Source organism: Stegodyphus dumicola, chromosome 2 (genome assembly GCF_044657685.1).
Source record: "Stegodyphus dumicola isolate Sdum_Otavi_A_Nest chromosome 2, ASM4465768v1".
Lineage (NCBI taxonomy): Eukaryota > Metazoa > Arthropoda > Arachnida > Araneae > Eresidae > Stegodyphus > Stegodyphus dumicola.
Window position 1 is genome coordinate 187,337,471 of NC_140769.1, and position 22,364 is coordinate 187,359,834.

A 22,364-nucleotide genomic window follows, 5' to 3' on the forward strand; every position below is an offset into this window, starting at 1 on the left:
AAGGGGTGAAAGACCCCCGGATAAACTAAATTTAATGTTGATTCAGTTATTTTACTTTTAGCAGGGCCCAAGTTAATAAATTCAAATTCTGTTAGTAAAAATTACAGCTACAAGTCTTCGTATAACCCTGAGGGGGAAGGGGGAAAATTAACATTAACTGGAACAAAAAAGCAAAAAAATCAAAAATGTTACCTGTGTGCTTGTGAATGAACTTTACAAGTTGATCTAAATTCAATGTAGTCTCATTGAATCTGGCAAATGGTTTTGCATTATGAAACAACATAACATTTGGGACATAGACTAATCCATAACGAACATGAAGGCTAGGAAAAAAGACAAAACAATAATTTAGTTTGCATTACATAATATCATAATATACAAATGTTAAAACAATACATCTGATTGACTTGAAATTTTGCGTAGTTACTCATTCCCCGATGTAGACATGCACTAACAACGGATTTTACGCAAATCCTGTCCAAAATACATTTTTGTTATACAATAGAAGTTTTTCATACATTTGGTTTTCAAATTCAAGGTCAGAATTTTCTTCTATTGTTGCCAGAACTAGGTATAAAATACGCTGTTGTCAGTGAATGCATTTTCCTCTAAAATTATTAAATTGGTAAATAACTTGCATCTATTCAATGAATACAAACAACATGTAAATTATAAGGTTAATAATAACATTTATAAGTTTCATGAAAATAAATGTTATTATTAAGAAAAATAAATTATTGTGATGAAAAATAAAAATGTTGTTATTTATAAAAACTGCCACACATAAAAAATCAAGATAAATAATTACAATTGATTCAAAAATTTGATAAGATAGATAATAACCATTTATTTTCATGAAAATTATAATTAAATATATATAATACATATACAGTCAAAAGTCGTTAATCCGGACTCGTCGGGACTTCGCGATTCCGGATGATCGATTTTTCCGGATTATAGATCATCAGTTTAAATCTCGTAAGATGGCACGCAGAAATTCTAAAATTAAAAATATGAAACCGTAATTTATGAAATAAAGAACAATTATGATCTAAAAGGTATCAAAATTTACAAACAAAAATAAAAAAAAAAAAAAAAAAGCTTTATATTTATTTGTTTACTTTATTAAACATTTCTTTCAATGTAAGTTGTTTCGTTTTATGTGATAATACTTTCTCTTTAATTCTATAAACAGACATAATTTCTTGTTCAGTTACAAAGTTCCATTGTTCAAGTCCCGTAATTGCTGTGCTGAGAATACCGACTAACTTGTCAATCAAAATTTTTTCGTTTTCACTAACCTCTCTGTCACCTTCTTCATGTCTTTATACATTTTTTGCAGCAATTCCACTTTTTGTTTGATGGACATTGAAACATACTTTCGTTTTGTAGATTCTTTGGGAGCTCCAGCATCGGAAATTCTATTTGACATAATTGAAAGTTCAAGTTTACTTTTATAAAATTGCTCTTACAGTCTGCAAAAAATAATAAGCCGCATCCAATTCGAAGATTAATTAACAACACAATCATCAACATGAACTGAAGTAGGTAATTAGATAATTTTAGCTTATACCATCCATTATACATTAAACGTGCATGCGAAAACGTATTCTGCGTTTGCGCACACGCATATGCGCAGGCGTAAAGGTCTTACGCGCACGCGTAAACGCCTATGCGCATGTGTCAACGCGGCGCATGCGCAGAAAATTTTTAGCTTTGAGGTCCGGATTATGGGTGTCCGAATTAACGACTCTTGACTGTATATACATAATAAATATATAATGGCCTTAGTTTTACGTTGGCAAATTTTTGTGGTGTACTACTGGGGATCTCAACACGTTAAATAATGGGGCCACATCCCAATACACAGTACCTCGTGGGTGATGTGGAAATCTCTGTATGACAGTTTCACTGACTGGCACTATATTCCTGACATTAAATTTAAAAAAATTACATTAGTTATCAATATGAAATTAGAAATTTCGTCCATATAAGAAAGAAGTCTAGATTCACATTCAAATAGCAAAGTGGGTGCGTTCAGCTAGTCTATAATATTAAAGTATTAGTACGAACAATGAAGCAACTTAAACAACTTACATTGAATGAAATGTTTAATAAAGCAAACAAATAAATACTAAGCCCTTTTCTTTCTACATTTTTATTCCTTTATGGTTATATGTGCTTCATTATTTTATAAACAATTTCAGATTTTTAATTTCATAATTTCTATATGCCATCTAACTAGAATGAAATGGATAATCTAAAATTCAGAAAATTCCCAAATCCAGAACCAAGAAGTCCAAATGAGCCATCTTGGATTCTGCACTGTATTAAGTATGTTAAAAGTGCTTAAATGATGCACAGTGAAAGAAGCATGCTTGAACTTGGAAAAACGCCAAACAGATTTTCTAATAATAACCTGTAAACTATCAGTAATCCCACTGCTTACATCTTATCTACAAGATCACATAAGCCATTCTTTATTCCCTTTGACAAATTTTGAAACAAATACAATGAATTCTTGATAAGTTAAATTTGATGGAATAATAAAGAGTTTTGAATTACCATGACTTAAAATTTATCCAATAATCAGATATGGTATTACACAAACAATTGAGTTTGCAGAAAAAATAAAAAATTTCTCATATAAATTCTCAATACATCTCAAATTTTATTTGAGAAATATTTTGAAGTAGTTATTCTTAAAACAACTACTCAGATGAACAAAAAAGAAAAAAATTTAATAATATCTGCATATATCTGCTACTAAAACAAACATTTACATAATCATATTTCCTTGAGGGGAAAAAAAAGAACCAATTAATTTCAAGTATTTGAAAGTATATTTTAATCTTTCGTGAAATTTATTAGCCCACCTATTAGACGCTTCCATAATGAAACAGCCACCACTTCTGGCCCTTGTAGTGGTGCAAGGCTAATGGCTATTAAATAAGGCACCCAGCCATTAAAAATAATAATGATAATAATTTTATAAATGATCAAATCCTGTTCTGAGATATTTCAGACCAAGCGGAAATGAGAAAACTCTTCCCTGATTTATAAGACCATAAGACCACAAGAAGGCATTCACTTGATGAACAATTACATCTTACTTTTTTACTAGTCAGATATCTCAGTTAGTACTTGCTGCAGAACTGCCCTGATACCTTGCAGATTCATACTTACTCATAATCTTTCCTGACACAGAACTTAAATACAGTCAAAAGTCTTTAATCCGGACTCGTCGGGACTTCGGCGATTCCGGATTATCGATTTTTCCGGATTATAGATCATCAGTTTAAATCTGGCAAGATGGCATGCAGAAATTATAAAATTAAAAATATGAAACCGTAATTTATAAAATAATGAGCAATTATGATCTAAAGGGTATCAAAATTTACAAAAAAAAAAAAAAAAAAAAAAAAAAAAAAAAAAAAAAAAAAAGCTTAATATTTATTTGTTTACTTTATTAAACATTTCTTTCAACGCGCGCATGCTTACCTTACGCATAGCCGAAATTAGAAAATTGCAACCAGAAAACTATTTGATTTGTATTCGTGATATTTATAATGACGAGGAATTTGATTTAAATCATATCAAAGATGGAGTACATCGAGATTAAATACTACATTTAATAAGGAATTATAAGCCGAATAAAATAAAAACATCTGCTCTGAAGATAACGATAGTGGTGACAGATCAACTTCCAATGCATTGCGCGTTGCGACGTCCCCCCCCCCACGCAGAGCAGCGCGTGAAATTGATAAACAGATTTCGGAACGGTTAGATAAACAAAGGATATACCTTTATCCATTTTTTGTAGCAATTCGTTTTTTGTTTGATGGACATCGAATCATACTTTCGTTTTCTAGATCCTTTGGGAGCTCCAGCATCGGAAATTCTTTTTGACATAATCGAAAGTTCAAGCTTACTTTTATAAAATTGCTCTTACAGTCTGCAAAAAATAATAAGCCGGATCCAATTCGAAGATTAAGGAACAACGCAATCATCAACATTAACTGAAATAGATAATTAGATAATTTTAGCTTATGCCGCCCGACGCGAAAACGTATTCTGCACTTGCGCAGACGCATGTGCGCAGTCGTAAATGTCTTACGCGGACGCGTAAAACGCCTATGAGCATGCGTCAACGCGGCGCATGCGCAGAAAGATTTTAGCTTTGAGGTCCGGATTATAGATCATTCCGGATTATGGGTGTCCGAATTAACGACTTTTGACTGTATTGAACTTCATATGGTGCCATTTGCCACCTGAGCTAGATCTGGATTGACACTCCTATGAACTTTAAAATAACTTGATATCAGCAGTAAGTTTTAGAAAAGATAATCTAATTACAAACTTGCATCAAAAAACTGACAAAGAACTGTCAGTACTGATATCTGAAGCAACAAAATAGCACAATATACCAAACACTTCATGGTGTGATTGTAGAGTTGCTAACATATGCATCTCACATATAGGCCATTTGATCCTTTTTAATCTTTACTTTGAACAGAAATAGTAAAAGAAACAAAACAATTTCTTGATCCTGCAAAAGTCTCAAATGTTAGTTTTTGATCTTTATCACAGTTTTTATGACATAATTGACTAGCCAGTTCAAAACCTTAATTAATCTGCACGATATTTAAATTGTAACAAAATGTACAGAAGGTTTTAATCGTTTACCATTTCAATAAAATTGTGAGCAATTTTTAAAAAAATATTTTAATAAAAAGCATTTGTTCACTATAATATTTAAAGACATGTGAAAGTTAATATTTCCTGAACAAAAATGATATCACAAAAATTTGGCTAATAATTTTCAAACACAAATTTTTATATTTGTTAGGAGATGGGAGATGTGTTGTTTACAGCAAACAGTGTTTTTTGTAACAGTACTAAATATATTTAACTACTAAAATGCCTAACCTAAAAAAAAACTGATTACTATCATTTATAACAATTTAACTCACAAACGATAATTTAGAAATACCTACTTGCCATGCTCCATGGCATCAACAGCATAAAACTGGATATCAGGAAACACACGTGGGAGAGCATTAAAATGAGGAGCCATTCGTGCAGAGAAAATACACTGAGCTGAGTAAAATAAAACAGCTACACATTCTCCTGCTGATGTATTAGTAGTGGCTGGTGTCAGTGCTTTCAGAAGTGTACTGCTATTAGCTAAGATGACTGTAGGAACCTGTAAATAATTATAAGAAATTTACGAGATTTTCCACAAAAGCATCTCTAATCATATCATAACAACATTTATCACTACAGTAACTGGAATGTTTATATTAGAGAAATAGTTTACATAACTATCAAGATTCAATACTTCTTTTCTGAAACTATAATCAATACAAGTAAAGCTGCATTTTGAAGTATCAGAGTTATTAATTTAGAAGTCAAACAACAAAAATCAGCATTATATTTTCAAATTTTCACAGGACAAGTTTCGATGGTTTTACCGAAATATCATCCTCGGCTGCAAAAGCGCAACACTGTCGAAACTAGTCCCATGAAAATTTGAAAATATAATGCTGATTTTTGTTGTTTGACTTCTAAATTAATACTTGTTGGGCATGTTATTATATCCTAATTATCAGAGTTAATTCCTTTTAATGTATATGAAATTTACCGTAAAATTTAAAATGGTTAAAGAAAAGGTTTTTTTTTTTTTTTAACTCTCTTGTATGGCTTAAACACACACACACACACAAAAAAAAAAAAAAAAAAAAATTACCAGGGCCATGTTTAGAAATGTATGTATGCATGTGTGTATGGATGGATGTGTCCATGTATGCATGCATATAAGCATATACATATATATGTGTGCATATATATGTGTGTGCCACATATATACAAACATACATACACACACAGATTTCTGAATCTGATTCTGATAACAGAAGAGTACCAAAAAATCATATATAAATAATGCACTACAGATAACTTGTAAATGCATAGTGAATCAATAAGGAGGATAGAATACTTATGCATCATGAAAAATTTTAATTATGTATATATAACATTCACTACTTCATAATACTTCTGCAACATGTTATTTACTCTCCTTTGACATTTTAATGATTTAAATCTTCTCATATAAACATTCAAAACAGAAAACAAGATTAAATACCGAAAAAAAAAAAAAAGTATGTCTGTCTTTTCTGTGAAACATTACAGATATAAATAAAAAATATATTCTAGGCATATTTGTATACATTAAAAGATATACATTAAATTCAACATTAATTAAAACACTAAGAAAAATTCTTCAACATTATTTTAACACTGATTTTAAACAAAACAAAACAAAAAAAAAAAAAAAAAAAGAAATTTTTCTCAGCTGAAAAGCCACACTTTACACTAATTTTAAATATCTGTAGAATTAATGAAAGCAATTGTGATATGCATTACTAATAGTAACTCTCAGGGCCAGATTTGATAAGACCCTAAGCTATTTGAGATATGGGGCCCTTTATTAGTCTGTTAAACTATATTTTAATACTAATTTTAATTTTTTGGAGGCCCCCAAGAAAGTGGGGGGCCTAAACTATAGCTTGTGTGGCTTATATGTAAATCCTCACTGGTAACTTTTAATTAATAATTAGTATAATTAGTTTGGTGATGATTTTTGAGTCACCAAACTAAACTGCTCAAATATTTATATAGTTTCAAAACACATAATTTTTAACACTATAATGCATATGAAGTACTATTTCCTTTTTTCGAGATTATGTTCACTTCATAAACTTAGATCCCAAAAATTGTTTTCACAAATTATATACCTCATTTTCCGAGAGAGTTCTTGGAGCACATTCCACTTTTACTTTGTTTTTTGCTTCTGAAGAAGCATTAGAAGAACCATTTTGACCTGCATTAATGCCTGTTATACCTTCATTAGCACTTCCATTTATGGAGATGTTTCCTGAAGTTAGTAAATCTCTATTAATAGAAACAGTTTCTTTCAGTTTGCTAACATGATCTTCAATTTCCTCCAATATTAGTGTAGTGGCATTTTTATCATTTTCCAGTGGCTTAGCATTTTCAGGTTTACTAAACTGAACTTCAGTGTCACCTGTAATAAAGAAAATATACAAAGAATAGTTTACTGAATGCACCTCTCATTAAAAAAACAGGGTTCGTACACATTTCCTTACATGAAAATTAAGGACTTTTAAGGACCATCAAAGAAAAAATTAAGGACCTATCAGCAAACAAAAAACAAATAGAATAAAGCAATTATCCATACAACCGACTTCATGCTTGTAATTTCACTTTAAGAAACTAACAGAAGTGTGTATTATGCACTATTATTAAATTCAAGTTAATACTTCACATAAAACAATTTTGAAAATTAAACTAACTCCCTACAAGTTATAAATTAGATAACATTAAATTAGGAGCATAATTTCTTGAAAAATATGTATAAGTGTATTTTACACTAATAACAGTCACAGATATTTTAGAGATTTACATGATTATTATTTAACTTATTTGATATTTATTTAAACACAGTCAACTACTATTATAATCACAATGTAAGAATATTTTGCAGATTAAAAAAACAGATTTGTAAATATACAATTTATTTCCTTGGTTTTCGAAAGATACTAGAATAATAAACTATACAATAAAAGATACAAAACATTTATATTTTTTTTTAAATCTGAAATTTTTTCAGATATTTTAACACCTCATTTATTTATGTCTATTTTCTTTTCTTTAACTATTCTTCTATGTTCACTTGCTTTGATAAACAAATCAGTGTTCCTACTGGTCTCTGCTTCATCTGCTAAAGCAGATGTAGATGCTAAAGCATCTACTTCTTCATTAATATCTTTAATGTCCCTTTGAAGAAATTTTTTCTTCTGCTTCATATAATCAATTTCTCCCTAAATAATATTTATTTTCCTCTTTGAATTTTCAGATTCAGTTAAAGATTTTTGTTCTTCTAAATACTGCATATATTTAGATCTCGCAGAAGCTGCTGCTGATCTCATTTCTTTATTAATTTTGATATTAAGAATACCTTCAGAAAATTTTATGTAATCAAATACTGTGCGTTGAAAAATGTATGATGAGTCACTTAAATTTTCAATTTCAATTGCTTTATTTACGCCCCTTTCCACAGAGGCCTGTCCATGTGACAAGATAAGAATCATTTTCACTATTTTCCATACTTTTGAAGAGTGAAAATCATGAAAATAAGAAGTGAGAAATGTGTCAAGAAAAAGATTTTGAGGATCAAAAAAAGAAAATTCATGTAAATTTGTCTTAACTACTTTGTCTAGAAACTCTCCAAACTGCAGCAGAATTTCATCACAATCATCTTTTAAAACACATTTATTTCACATTAATACCGTTAGAAATATTTTCATTTTGTTCTGGACTTTTAGCCATCAATCGTGGGTCTATACAAGATGCATTTCGAATAAGAGAATAATTTATTGGACATTTAGACATTAAGTGTTAAGACACATTGTTGACCTTTTTGTTTCAATGTAAAACTTTCAGCTTGTGAAATGTCCTTCTTGTGGCATTTATCATTCATTAACTGCTCAGCAATGAATCCCAAATAAACTTTACTTTTATCATTATAACAATTTGGATCATTAAAATTAAATTTATAAAAATTTTCTGCTTTAGTTATTTTTGAATATTCTAGTTTCAAAATTTTAAAGTGCTGAGGGCAATCATTTACAAGTTTTAAGATATCTTCAGCAAAAAAGGGAATAAGTGGTTTATCGCTTTGATAATATTCAAGGAAAAGCAATAATATTTTCGACAGAGAGAGAAAAAAATTTAATTTTATAAGAAATGTTTTATCTTTAGTTGCCTCCAAAATATTTGAGAAGGATTTCGATGAATTTTTTTTAAACTGCCCCATTTCAACTTTTTTAATGTACAGTAGCAAGTCATCCCACATTTCAATGGCTCTTTCAACTGCTGGGACATTTTGCAACCATCGGTAAAAGCAGAACTTCACAGGAAGCTTTTTTAAGCCAGATATACTTAAAAAATCTTCACGTCTTACAGGAGAATCTTTAAAAATCCAATATAAGGAGGATAAGAATGATGGAATGTCCCAGCCAGTGGATGACATTCCATGCTTGAAAGCATTGTTAAGAATGTGTAAACCAGATGTCCCTAATTTCAAGCATTGAATGTTATATTCCTTTGTCAAGTCCTGTTGCAATAAATCATAAAATTTCCAGTTTACTACAGGATCATCCATCAATATTTGTAAGAGTTTTGACAAGTCTAGTTTTTCAGCACATTCATAAAATTTGGATAAAATAATTTCACTTATTGCATGCCCTATAAATGCAGAAGTAAGGTACTGAGTTCTGACCTTATTTTTGTGATGCCAGTACCTCACATGAATATCTAGTCGCTTCTTTTGATTTGTCAGATTAAGAGTCTCATCAAATTGTAATGTAAAAAACTCAGCATTTTTACAATGCTTTAGTAACAAAGTTTTAAAATAAGGGCCAAGACCAAAATGACAGATATAAGCACATTTCTTTTCACCACATGAAAACTGTTTTGCAATGGAACTATCCAGGAACATTTTACTGAATAACGGCCCAATATCATCGCACGATTTAAAAGAATAGTGGCTTTTGATGTACATTACCCACAATATTTCTGCATCTGTAATTTAAGATTTGAAAAGAATTGATTTTATTATTTTCTACACTTATTGATGTTGAATTAGCAGTTACATCTTTTCCTGAAGTAGATGGTTCTTCTAACTTGACAAAATTCACGATACTGTTAGAAGAAACTCTGCAGTTGAGAAGGAAGAGATGTTTTGCACCTAAAAGAGACATTACATGCAAGGCATTAGTAAAATTAAGTATTGCATATATATATATAATGTGTGTATGTATATATATATATATATATATATATATATATATATATATATATATAATAAGAAATGTATACTGAAAATATACATTTTTTTACTGTATATATGTATACAGTACAAAGTCCGAGATCCGGACATCCAATATCTGGAATGATCTAAAATCCAGACCTCAAAGCCACCACCAACCAATTTTTTAGGGCTTTTTTTGGAGGGAAGGGCTATGTTTTACGCATGCACATCAGATTTTTTTCCTCTTCATAAAAAAACATGTCGGAAATCCAGATTCTTAATCTCAGTTTGGCACTAAATAAAATATCTCATTATTGAAGAAATAATTATTTTAGCATAAATGTGTGTGATTAGTAACTTGACTCCATAGCTGTGTATCTGCTTGGCATAATCTCAAACCGAAATATTTGTTGATTTTACACCAACCAATATTTTATATCCTTGATGCAGAAATCGCGAATAATTATTTATTGTATTTTGGTTTCATCATCGCATGTTTATCAATGGATGACAACTTGAGTGATGACTCATGCAGCAACGCCAAATAACAGGGTATTATCCGATTACAGATTTAAGTTTAATGCGCTAAAATGTTGATAAGGGGAGATTTAACAGAAATTTCTTTCCTTAAGCTAAAAATAGATTTTGTTAATGATACTCATAGGACAAATGATTATATTTAGTGCTATTTGAATTAAGAATAATTGATTTGTTATTCACATAAAGCCAGAACCAGCGCCAGAGCTCGCATGGCCGCACCAGGTAGCAGAATTTAGGGAAGTTAAACAGAAATTTTTCATTGCGATGACAATGCCCCAATCATCAATCAATTAACGGAGGGCGAAATCTGTAGTATGGTTCTAAATCCAGAAAATACAGCTACCGATAGTGAAGAAAGTAACAGAGAGGTTGCTGAAAGAGAAAAAATTTTGATTGACAAGTTATTCGGAATTCTCGACACAGCAATTACAGGACTTGAACAATGGAACTTAATAACTGAACAAGAAATTATATGTCTATAGTATTAGTCTAAAGTATTAGCAGAGAAAAAAAATCAAATAACTTACATTAAAAGAAATGTTTAATAAACATATAAATATTAAGCTCTTTTCTTTTGTAAATTTCGATACCCTTTAAATCATAAATGCTTCATTATTTCATAAATCACGATTTCATATTTTCAATTTTATAATTTCTACATACCATCTTAGTAGATTTAAAATGATCTAATATCCGGAAAAATCTCAAATCTGGGATCACCGAAGTCCCGACGATTCCGGACCTCGGACTTTGTACTGTATATATATATAATATGGAATGTATATTTTCAGTTAAACTTCTACCCAATAACTTAAGTAATTCATGAAAGTTAATTTTGCGTCTAGTTAATGCATGAAAATTAGTTTCAATTAGTTGTTTTCAGCTTTAAAAATATTAAAAATCTTTTAATTAGTTGTTTTCAACTAATAATTGTATCGCCATTAGCAAAAATAATGCATTACTATCAACAGCAGTTTTTTTCTTTTTTTTTTTCTTTTCTTTTCTTTTTTTTTTTTGAAATCGCTAAATTTTCGTATATGTCCCGTTATTGCTCATCATAAAGTCGTCAAATCCTTTGTGCATAGGATTAAACCAAATATTTAATTTTCTATTGAAGCTTCAAAACGTATTTCCGAACTGCACTTTTTCTCGGCTAGCATTACCGAATTTGCCCTTGGTGACCGAAAATCGAAATGGAGCCAACAGATTTCCCGCAAAATCGATAACAGACCCTCTACAGAAATAAAATCCTAATCCCGATATCCCATACATATATGTGCAAAAGAGAATAAACTCCGTAGAAGGTGATCAAAAATTAATTTATGGTGTAATTCAAACAAACACAGAAATTAAGCTAAGCAAAACCGTGTAAAAACAAATCGAAATGATAAAACGAAACTTACCTTTCATGTCAATTTTCAGCGCTGACTCTCCCATTCTAGAAATTTCAATTTGTTTCAGACAAAGACCACATTTAGCTTTATAAGGATTGTCATCCATCAATATCCAGTCTTTGTAGTCAGCTTGATGAATCTACAGTTTACTGAAAATGCACTTTCCAGGCATCTCGTTCCTGTTGGCGTCGGAAGGGTTGTGGCCTTCCAGGTTGGAATTGTTCTAATTTTGGCAAATATTTTCAGAATCCCCCCTTTTTTTTTTCGAGCACCTTCATCATCATTTTCGCCTCTTAAAGAACTTCCCGCTTTCGTCACAATCTGCCTAAATTTATGGATAACACCTGTTTCAAAACATTGGGTGAATAGCCAATCAGACCCCGATACTTTCATTCTAGGCTAGGTAATTAATTTTTTATCGTTTGCAACGCAAATTCGCCAACAGATTGGTTAAGAGTCGTGTAATTTTAATTTCATATTCATGAGAAATTGCAATTCACACTTAGAATGGCAATCATTAGAAATGATAAGAAATGTCAAATAAGCAAAATTAAGGACCGTTTATTCATTTTGACCAAAATTCAGGACTTTTAAGGACCAAAAATCATTTTTGAAAATTTAAGGACATTTAAGGACCTTACGAACCCTGAAAAAGGGATAAATAAAGAAAAAAAAAAAATTTAAATACACAAGCAAAACCAAGTTACACATAAATGACTTTTATGTACTTTTTTAGAACATACAAGTTAATTTTGTAGCAAAAATAATGCATTTCAGAAAATTTCATAATTTCATTCATTTGTTCAATCAACCAATCCAGTGCACACATGCATCTCTATTTTTGATTTGAAATTCAAAATTAAGAGTTCAAAATATTTTAATTTTATAAATTTAGGTGCATTAGTCATACTAAAAGCATAAAAATCTTAATGTACTTCTAGTACATTCTGAATTAGACCAATTTTCAAAACACTAACATGAAATATGCATTCAAAACATTATTACAGCAATGTTTTGGTGATTTGTGAATTAAAGTAAGAAGTAATTAAATGATATTTCAAGAACAAGCAAAGCATAAACTTATTTAAATGAATCAAAGAATTGATTCAAGGACTAATATTTCTCCAAGTTCCACAGGAACAATTAAAAAACATCAAAAAAACCAAAATAGCTTTGCTTTAAAACATGTAAAATGCACATTGTTCTTTTCCCACCAAATATATGTTTGGTTTAATATGTAGAGATAATTTTTAAGGGTAAGCAGTTAGTTATAAATAATTAAATTAGGTATTTTTACGAGGGTTGGAACTTTAATAGTGGCAACTATTTATTTACAAGGAATACAAAAGTGATTCATGTCAGTCCTTCAATATAGTCGCCAGCATCGTGTACAACCTATTACCAACGATGTGGAAGTCGCAGAATACCTGTAGCAGCACCTGTTTTGTTGATAGTTTGAATGGGCCGGTCTACTGCCGCAAGAATCTCAGGAACAGTTTGGAAGCGAGTGCCACGAAATGGTTCCTTCATCTTAGGAATCAAGTCATAGTTACAAGGGCTTAGATCTGGGAAGTATGGTGGATGGTAAAGCACTTCTCAGCCCCATCGCTTGAACAAATCAGTCACAGCTTGCGCTGCATGCGGCCGAGCATTGTCATGCAAAATGAGAGGAGCATTCTGCAGAAAGTGTCGCCGTTTTTTTCTCAAAGCTGGTTGGAGATTGTGCTCCAAAAATGAGCACAATCATACTGCGCAGTGACGGTCTGCTGTGGGGGAATGGGGTGCGTTAGGATGACACCATCACAGTCGTACACGACAATCACCATAACTTTCACATTGCTGGGGTTCTGACGAAATTTCGAACGTCGTGGTGACCCGTGATGACGCCATTCGTTTGATTGGCGCTTCAGTTCTGGCTGGTACCATCGGGCCCAAGTCTCATCCAGCGTAATGATATGGCATAAAAAAGCATCTCCTTCACGCTCATAGCGCTCCAGGTGGGTTCGGGCAGCATCGTACCGTAGCCATTTCTGCATTTCCGTCAATTGATGTGGAGCATCATGAAGCAATTTTTCTCATGGACAGGCATTCCTTCAGAATGTGCAGCACAGTCGTATGCGCTAATCCTGTTTGTCTGGCCAGCTGACGAATCGTTTGCCGGCGATCACTGTCCATTAGTGCGGCAACAGCTTGCGTGTCTGCATCGCTGACACTCGGACGACCTGGCCGCAGCATGTCTGCCACGTTTTGGTGTCCTTCATTGAATGCTTTCACCCATCTTGCTACGGTTCTGTAAGGCAATGCAGATTCCCCGCAAGCCTCTTGGTCGCAAGTCCTTGATGACACTGTCGTGCTGTACGACCTCTGGCACATTCAATTTTTATCCAACATCGTTGTTCTTGTTTTGAAAACATCCTGACAACACTTACTTTAGACCGCGAGCTAATACAAGGATCCATTCTTCACGTCACTCTGCATGCGCGTGACATAGGCAGGACGAGTCTTTTTGCTGAGTGGTAAGGCAGGTATGTAGTTCACGTGTGGAATACGCAATATTCTTTGGTTTTGCTGGGTAGCGTTTTTTCAACTGTGTGTTTTCAGCAAAAACATTCCTCCAAAATGCTAATTCACACTAGAATGGCAGTCATAAAACAGACAAGAAATTTCAGATGATTAAAATTAAGGACCTTCTGCTGATTTTGGCCAAAATTGAGGACTTTTAAGGGCCAAAAATCGATTCCAAAAAATCTAAGGACTTTTAAGGACTCTTAAGGACCTTACAAACCCTGTCATAATTTGCATAAAATAAATGCATATATGTATGTATTTATTGTGTCTATAGAAATCCTTCTGTGGACTTTATTTTTGCCAATATGTTAAATTTTATCATTAGGGAGACAAACATTTTTGCGTGTTTCATTTTTTAAAATGAATATAAACTATAGAGTTTAGAGAGCTGTATAAAACGTTTTTTAAATTTTATGTAATTATTTAATAATAAATGCTACTATATTTGAAGCATTTAAAATATTTCTATAACTGAAATTATACATCTACAACAAATGGTTGTAAAAATAAAGGCCTCATAAGAACTTTTACGAATACGGTGTATATACAGAATAACCTTGATTTAGTGGTGGCTTATAGCAGGGTTTCTTACACTTTTTTCAGTCACGACACCTTTTCATCAATGAGATAGTTTTGCGACCCCCAGGACCCCATAATATTGATGAAAAATTTGTGGTACCTTATAAGCATTGTGCAAATCCGACACACGCATGTGTGAAACTGTCAATTTTTTCACTTGTACTGTAATATACTATTGCAGTTTTAAGTCATTAACTTTAATTTCTAATTTTAACAGATGAAATGACAGGGTCACATGCAAAGCAAGTAAAATGAATGTTTCTATTATAAAAAGAATGCGTCAAAATGTTTTCCTTTTTTCTTTGTACCTATTGTCTTATCTTTATCTATTTTCAGATACCTTGTGTAAAAATATTTGGTAATTGTAAAATTATTATAATAAGTTAAAAAATATCAAAACTTCTAAATTTTTGGTGAACCCCCCCCCCAGTTTAAGAAACGCTGGCTTATAGCAACATTCTTGATTTACTATTTTGTACTGCTAAAAAAATATGTCACATACTCTCTGATTTAGAGATTGAATGCCTCAATCTAGTTATTAAATGTCTCAATTTAATGAGAGCATTTTATAAAAATTAATGACATATTCTTCAAATTCTACTATTTTTACCCTTTCTTTGAAAAATGTTTTCAGTCTTTTTCTGAAAAGAAAGCAAAGAAAAATTTTATATTTCACTGACAATTACATTTTAGCTACTAAAAAATATAAATGAAACTTCTACTACCTTATGCCAACAAATTATACAGCTGAGTGAATAGATCAGAATATAAAAGAACTTTTAAAACTCTGCATCATAATTTTTTGATTGCAAAACATTTTGTCAATATTCAAATAGTTTGGAAATGATGCTAGTTAACTAAAAATTAATGTTCTAAGATCTGTGAAGCTTACTTGCAAAAACAGTACTTTCTGATTATCTGCACCCACTATCAAAAAGTCACAAAATGATTGCTGACTATAGGGAGTATTGGTGAACTCCTTAATGATTCATTTCTCAGCAAGCTAATGTGTGAAAGACAACTACTGTTTTTGAAATGGCAGCACACTAAGAATTCTATACAAGAGCAATCAATCAATAAACTGAAAAAAAAAACAAGAAACATCTGTAATAAAACCCTTATTTTTTCCGAGAAATTATTCTTTTCTGCACGGTTGGTCTCCTCATGTATACAATAATCTGTTTTCACTTAAAAAATATCAGAGAATTGCACAAACTTGGCATTGTACAATATCAGTATTGCACATCCACCACAACAAATATATGTTATGCACATACCTGCATTGCCATATAAATACTTTTTGATGACATGTGAATACCTTTTTGTGAGTTTCTGGTGGTGTTGCAGATAATCGGAAAGTACTGCAAAACCTGAGATGCTGTTAGCAGATTGAAAATTAAATGTTGTATTCACAAAATAGAATTTACTCTGCCAAATGAAAAGAAAGTGCAGTCAATTGCAAAGTAAAATATTTCTTCAGATTTATATTACTGAAGACCTGATTTACAAGTTGAAAACTGTGAAGTTTTTAAAAGTTGAAAACTGCATACTTCTGAAAAAGTCAGTGATAAATAAACAGCAAATATTGATTATGAAAGTGAATAAAAATGGCTGAAACAGAAATGAAAGTTAACCTCTCTTGAAACAAATAACTCTACATGAGAGAAAATAACAAAAAAAAAAAAAAAAAAAAAAATTAAATAACAATAAAAACTGCTAAATAAAAGTACTTTTATTTAATACACTAATACTAATACAACAATGACAACATCTTTGAGGTTTGAAAAGAGCGTGCAACATACTGCAAAACATGCTTGTATATTTTCACAGAAATACGGACAACTAATACCATCTGTTAACTAAGATCTCAATAAACAATTAAACATCATAGTAAAGCACAAAATGAAACCATAAATGGGAAAAGAAAAGGTTACACAGCTAAATAAATGGGAAAATGCATCCCTGCGGAGATCACCGGTTGAGCAAATTTTGCTACTTCTATATTGCCTTACATTTGCTACTAAATCGCGGGATACGCAGCATGAGGGTTAAGAGCTAATATTACAATTGAAAATGTCTTACAATAGAAGACGCAAAATGCTGATATCAATTGCTTTATTAATTTTTATAATCTATTATTTAATATAAGTAATATAACTTTCCCATTTCAAATCTCAGAAAATGTGTATTTACATAATTTTAACTTAAGTTTTTCGATATTTTACAACTAGGTATAAATTTATATCTACAAATACAAAATTTTTTTATTTCATTGCAATAAATTATTTGTTTTTAAATGTGTGAAAGTGATTTTTTTTAAAAATATTATTTCTATTTTTAAAAAATATCATTTCTCTGACATCAGATATATGCTTAGAAATATGCTTAGACATATGCTTGGATAAAATATGCTTAGAAATGAAAATAGTGATTTGTTTGTTTTTACAGTTTATGTTTTGAAAATATTTAATATTTCAGCAACTATGAACTACTGCCCCCTCCCCCCTTTTTTTGAACAATTTTGAATCTTAACTACAAATATTATTGCTTACTCTGATTAATTTTGATAAAAAATGCATTTAGAAATGCTTCTATGTATATTCCCTTGTTTAAAAATATATTTCCTAGTACTACTATTTGGAAACTAGTTAGTAAATTTTAATAGTATCTTATGCAACAGAACAAATATCTTATACACTTTAGGAAATGTAGATTGTGATGTAGAGAAAGAAAGCATATTATATGTGATAAAGTGTAATTTAAATCATAATGTTTGTTTTATAAAGAAAATCATTAAATTTTAAAGAATCTTTTTAGTCACATAAGAATACTTTAAAGAAAAATCTGAACTTTTAAAAACTTTATTGCAGCATATTATAATAAGGATATATTACAATAATTATATTTATATAATTGCTGATGAAAGAGTGTACTTTAAATATAGTTTCCCCTTTAGAAAATCTTTTTGAAGGAGAAGGTGATTATAATAATGCTGTTTTGCAGTGACAGCAACAAATAAATAGAACTAAAAGTGAAGGGAGAAAGGGATACTTCTCCAAATGAGTAGGATATAAAGACAAGAATGGATCAAATCGCTTTTGTTTGAATGATGCAATGGTTTATTATAATATACTGCAAAACTGTTGATTATGTATTACAATTATGCTTATATGTTATGGTTGATTAAGTGTCTTTGTGCTTTATCATCAGATACAGTCTGAGGTTAGCAATATTGATTAACGCCCCTTAAATTTGTTTAACAATATAGACACATTTGAATGTAGTAATTGCAGTACAAGTACATTGCAATTATGAATGTAATGAACAATGTAAAGAAATTATCAGGGAAAATAAAATTAGATGACAATGAAAACAAAGGATATTCTAAATAAGGGTAGAACAGAATTACTTCAACTAAAAATGAAGCACAATGAATATTTAAATGATTACATGAAAACGGTAATGCTTTTTGAAGAATAAGAGTTCAAGCAATGGATGGAATAAAAGATAAAAATTTATGGTACTACTCTTATATGCGCCCTCAGGTCGCCAAATGTGGCGATATGTGTTCTGCGCTGGTTTATGGCACGACTATGTGTTCTGTGATGGTTTTGGGGGAGGATGTTGTTTGTATGGCAACTCTTTTGACATTGAAACTTACTCTTTCACTGCAGTGGTTTTATTTGCTCGTTGGTTCGTGTTGTGCACGTTTTGAAATGGAATGTTGCAATGAAAGATGCGGTGGGAAATTTCAGTCATGTATTTTAGATTGTGTGCAAAGTAAATTTAGTATTAAAAGGTATGATGTTGGAGTTGTTAATGAGTCTTTTGTTCACGGGTGTGGTTATACAGATCGAAGTGTATTTTTGGAAATTCTGTGGGAGTCAGGACTTCTGAAGTGGAGTTTGGTGTGTCCAAAATGTGGAGCTGATATGAGAAGCCTGGTACAACTATTTTTTTGGATGGCTGTAAATCCTACAAGGATTTAGGAAAAGAAGGTTTTGAACATTTATTTGTGAAAAATAGTATCAACTTTGTGGATAGTGAGTCTGGCTGTCTTATACATACGATAGCGATTATGTGACGGCATGTTAAAGGCGACATGAAATAGGTGTTTCTGCTGTTCGAAGAAGCATTCATTCATGGTAAGTGCATTTTATTTTATTCTTGTTCTTAATTTGTAGCATGTTATATTCGTTGTTTTTTTAAAATAAATTTCTGTTTTTTTTTTTTTTTTTTTTAAATTTATTTTAGTTATTTCAGTTTATTTTGTAGATTAGTGCACAATACCTCGATAGTGCAATTTGTAGATGTTTTTTAAAGTTGGAACAGAACACTGTGTACACGGTATTCTTGAAATTTATCGTTGTTATGTTAATTTATTAAAGCGAGGTGTACGTAGTTCGTAGATTTCTTCGTTGCCTAGATTGTGCAATTTGTAGATTTTTTTAAAGTTTAAACACAATGCTGTGTACATGGTATTCTTTGAAATTTATTGTTGTTATGTTAATTCATTTAAGCTAGGTGTGCCTAGTTCGTAGATTCCTTCGCTGCATAGATTGTGCAATTCTGTGATTTTTTTTAAGATATTGCTGTGTTAACATGGATTCTTCAGAAATATTTTGGTTAGAAACTTTATGTTTTTATTATCTAATTTTTTTTTTTTTTTTCAGATTTTTGGCTTAAATTGCATGTTTAAAACGTGGTTATCGCACGTGCGAGAATCGCGTTTTTGCAGATATTTTAGGCTTAAAGTTCGAAATATAAACAAAAACATTAAGTAGTAACATAGAGGTGTGGAGTTTCTAGCCAAAAATGTCTGGCGAGAAACTTGTCGCCAACCGAGGGCGTATATTAAAGTAGTTCCAAATTGTTTCCTAGCAGAATGGATTGATTTGAATTTGACTTGACTAGAAAAATTTGATTTTGACTTGAAAATTATTAAATCTAATGTAGTAGAACTTTTAAATACATAAGCAATAAAAGAAAACAGATGTAAAATTAAACACAGATGAAAAGACAGACAAACTGCAAACTTCTAGAGCAAAGGATAAAAAGACAAAGTTAAAAAAAATCTTATGAAAGAAGTTGCTTTAACTATATAAAAAAAAAGGACACATATTAAATGAATGTCATAATATGAAATGCTTTAAAAGTAGCGGTTCAGGCCTCAAATGTAAAAAAGGATAGGGAAAAAATGATCACGAAAACTGCAATATTCAACAAATAAAGGCAATGGTATAATAAATAAGAGAAAAAGAATATAAATTATATATGAAGTATCTTATATTATAAATGAAATATTATATTTTAATTAAGATGGAAGTGAAGCAGAGTATGTTACAGCAGATGTTTCCTGAACTGCTCAGGTAATATAACCTTGATTCCTTATTTTATCAGGAAGTTACCTCCTTAAATCAGAAAGAATACCTCTATTAAATATATATATATATATATAACATTAACAAATTATTCCTTTTTTATGTTAAACTCAGATAGTTATTTTTGAATAATGTTACAAAAGCTTTAAACATACTGAAAAATCCACCAATGCACATCAGATGCTCAATTATGATATCAAACTCGCATACTTTTGTCAATATCTCATGCTAATTACACAATGCATACTACACTTCTTAATTTTTATCACTGAATAATATCAAATCACATTGAAAGATAAAATTTCAATCATTATAAGATCATGTACTTTTACTACAAATTACAAAATATATCGATGTATATTTTAATTACTGATTTTACTGAGTTAAACAAACAATATTTTAAGAAAATATAAAACAGTAAAAAAATTCCATAAAACTTACTGTCATCATCAGCAACTATAAGCAATGGTATAGTCAAGTATAATAATCTTCGAATTAAAATCATAATTCCAGCAGTATTACACAAATCAAACTTTTTCTCTACCTGAAAAAAAATTACTTTCAAATTTCATAAAACTCAAATGTTTTATTAATGATTTTTAAACAATCAGATAAACTATTAATGAAAAACTTTTAATAATAAGATAAATGCTTATTTGAAAAAAGTATATTTTAACATCTCCTTTTAAGATTTCTAATTTACTTAGCAAAAACAATGCTAAATTTGATCAAAAGGAAAATGCCCTATTTTTTCAAAAATGTGAAAAATGATAATGCATGAAAGAAGTTTCTCTTAAAAGTAATATTAAACAGAAAGAATTTTCAATGCATAAAATCAATAAGATTTTTATATAAACTATTAAACAAACCATATAGCAAACAGAAACTTTAAGTTAATCTCTATCATCCAGTTATTGTAGTATGATTTCTTAATAGTATTGTAGTATGATTTAATATCAAAACAGAATAAATGTAAAGATGTAGTGCATGATTTACTGCTTTTAGTTACTTATTATCTAACACCATGATTCAAATTAAAATTGATTTCTCCAAGTTTCTTTCGGCAAAATGCATAGAAAAACAATTTCACATTACATCCAAAGTAATCCCAGTCAAAAGCTGAATGTTATTCACGAATAAAATTGATTAAAGCATTGAAAATAAAGTATTTAAAAAATTTGGCCCTCTGTGACTTAAATCACCAAAATACTTTTATACTTTATATAACACAACGAAACCTATTAAATATTTTTAGTACACAAATAATCTATAACCTGCAAATAAAATATTACTCAATTTATGGCCAAATGCCTTCAAATTGAAAAATTAAATTTTAACAGTAAAAAGGCCACTACAATTCTTGTCCTCTTTCAACATAACATTAATCATTACAATTGCCTTGTGTACTGGTTTATGGAGAGAAGGATATAATCAAATACTCTAACCAACTGCAAAAATTCATACTAAATTCAAAATTATAATAATTTGAAATTATGAAAGTCTGCATCATATTGTTATAAATACCATAAAACTTTAAAAAATGTTAAATTCAATTATTCATTTGCCATATTATATTTCTTAATAAGTATTAGCATATTCTTCAAGAAGTTTTATTGGTACTTGTGTATTATCTTGCCAACCATTGTCGGAAATTTTGGCAATGGTCACCAACCCCCAATCATTACTGCAGAATTTAAAACCCACTGTCATCCATAACTGGAGCTAAATCACACAATTTTGCCAATGGGATAATTCATAAGAACCATTAGATTACATTATATCCCTTATTATATCAATTATACTCTTTAATAAGCTAAATGTTAACTAAAAAAACTCAGAAAAATACCGATTAAATCGATAATAAGAGTACATCTACTGTTTAATATATAACAAACATTAAAAAAAATTGTTACTTTTCTGTTCATACAGTCCCACTTGGTACCAAACATAAATACAAACATGAAATCCGACTTTATAATTATGAAATCACAAAATGACTACAATTGT

General features: G+C 30.4%; 1 protein-coding gene across 2 annotated transcripts in view; it reads right to left on the reverse strand.

Annotated features, from left to right (window-relative positions):
- bug (thioredoxin domain-containing protein bug) overlaps positions 1 to 22,364 on the reverse strand; it is a 44,223-nt gene that overhangs the window by 18,552 nt on the left and 3,307 nt on the right. The window contains exons 2-5 of one of the 2 annotated variants that reach the window (XM_035358474.2): positions 20,799 to 20,901; positions 6,798 to 7,087; positions 4,998 to 5,206; positions 193 to 323 (exon numbers count right to left, since the gene is read on the reverse strand). In XM_035358474.2, the coding sequence (XP_035214365.1) occupies positions 193 to 323; positions 4,998 to 5,206; positions 6,798 to 7,087; positions 20,799 to 20,862 (694 nt within the window). In that variant the 5' untranslated portion in view covers positions 20,863 to 20,901. The remainder of the gene's footprint in view (positions 1 to 192; positions 324 to 4,997; positions 5,207 to 6,797; positions 7,088 to 20,798; positions 20,902 to 22,364) is intronic. The other variant, XM_085811544.1, reaches the window with a different exon arrangement.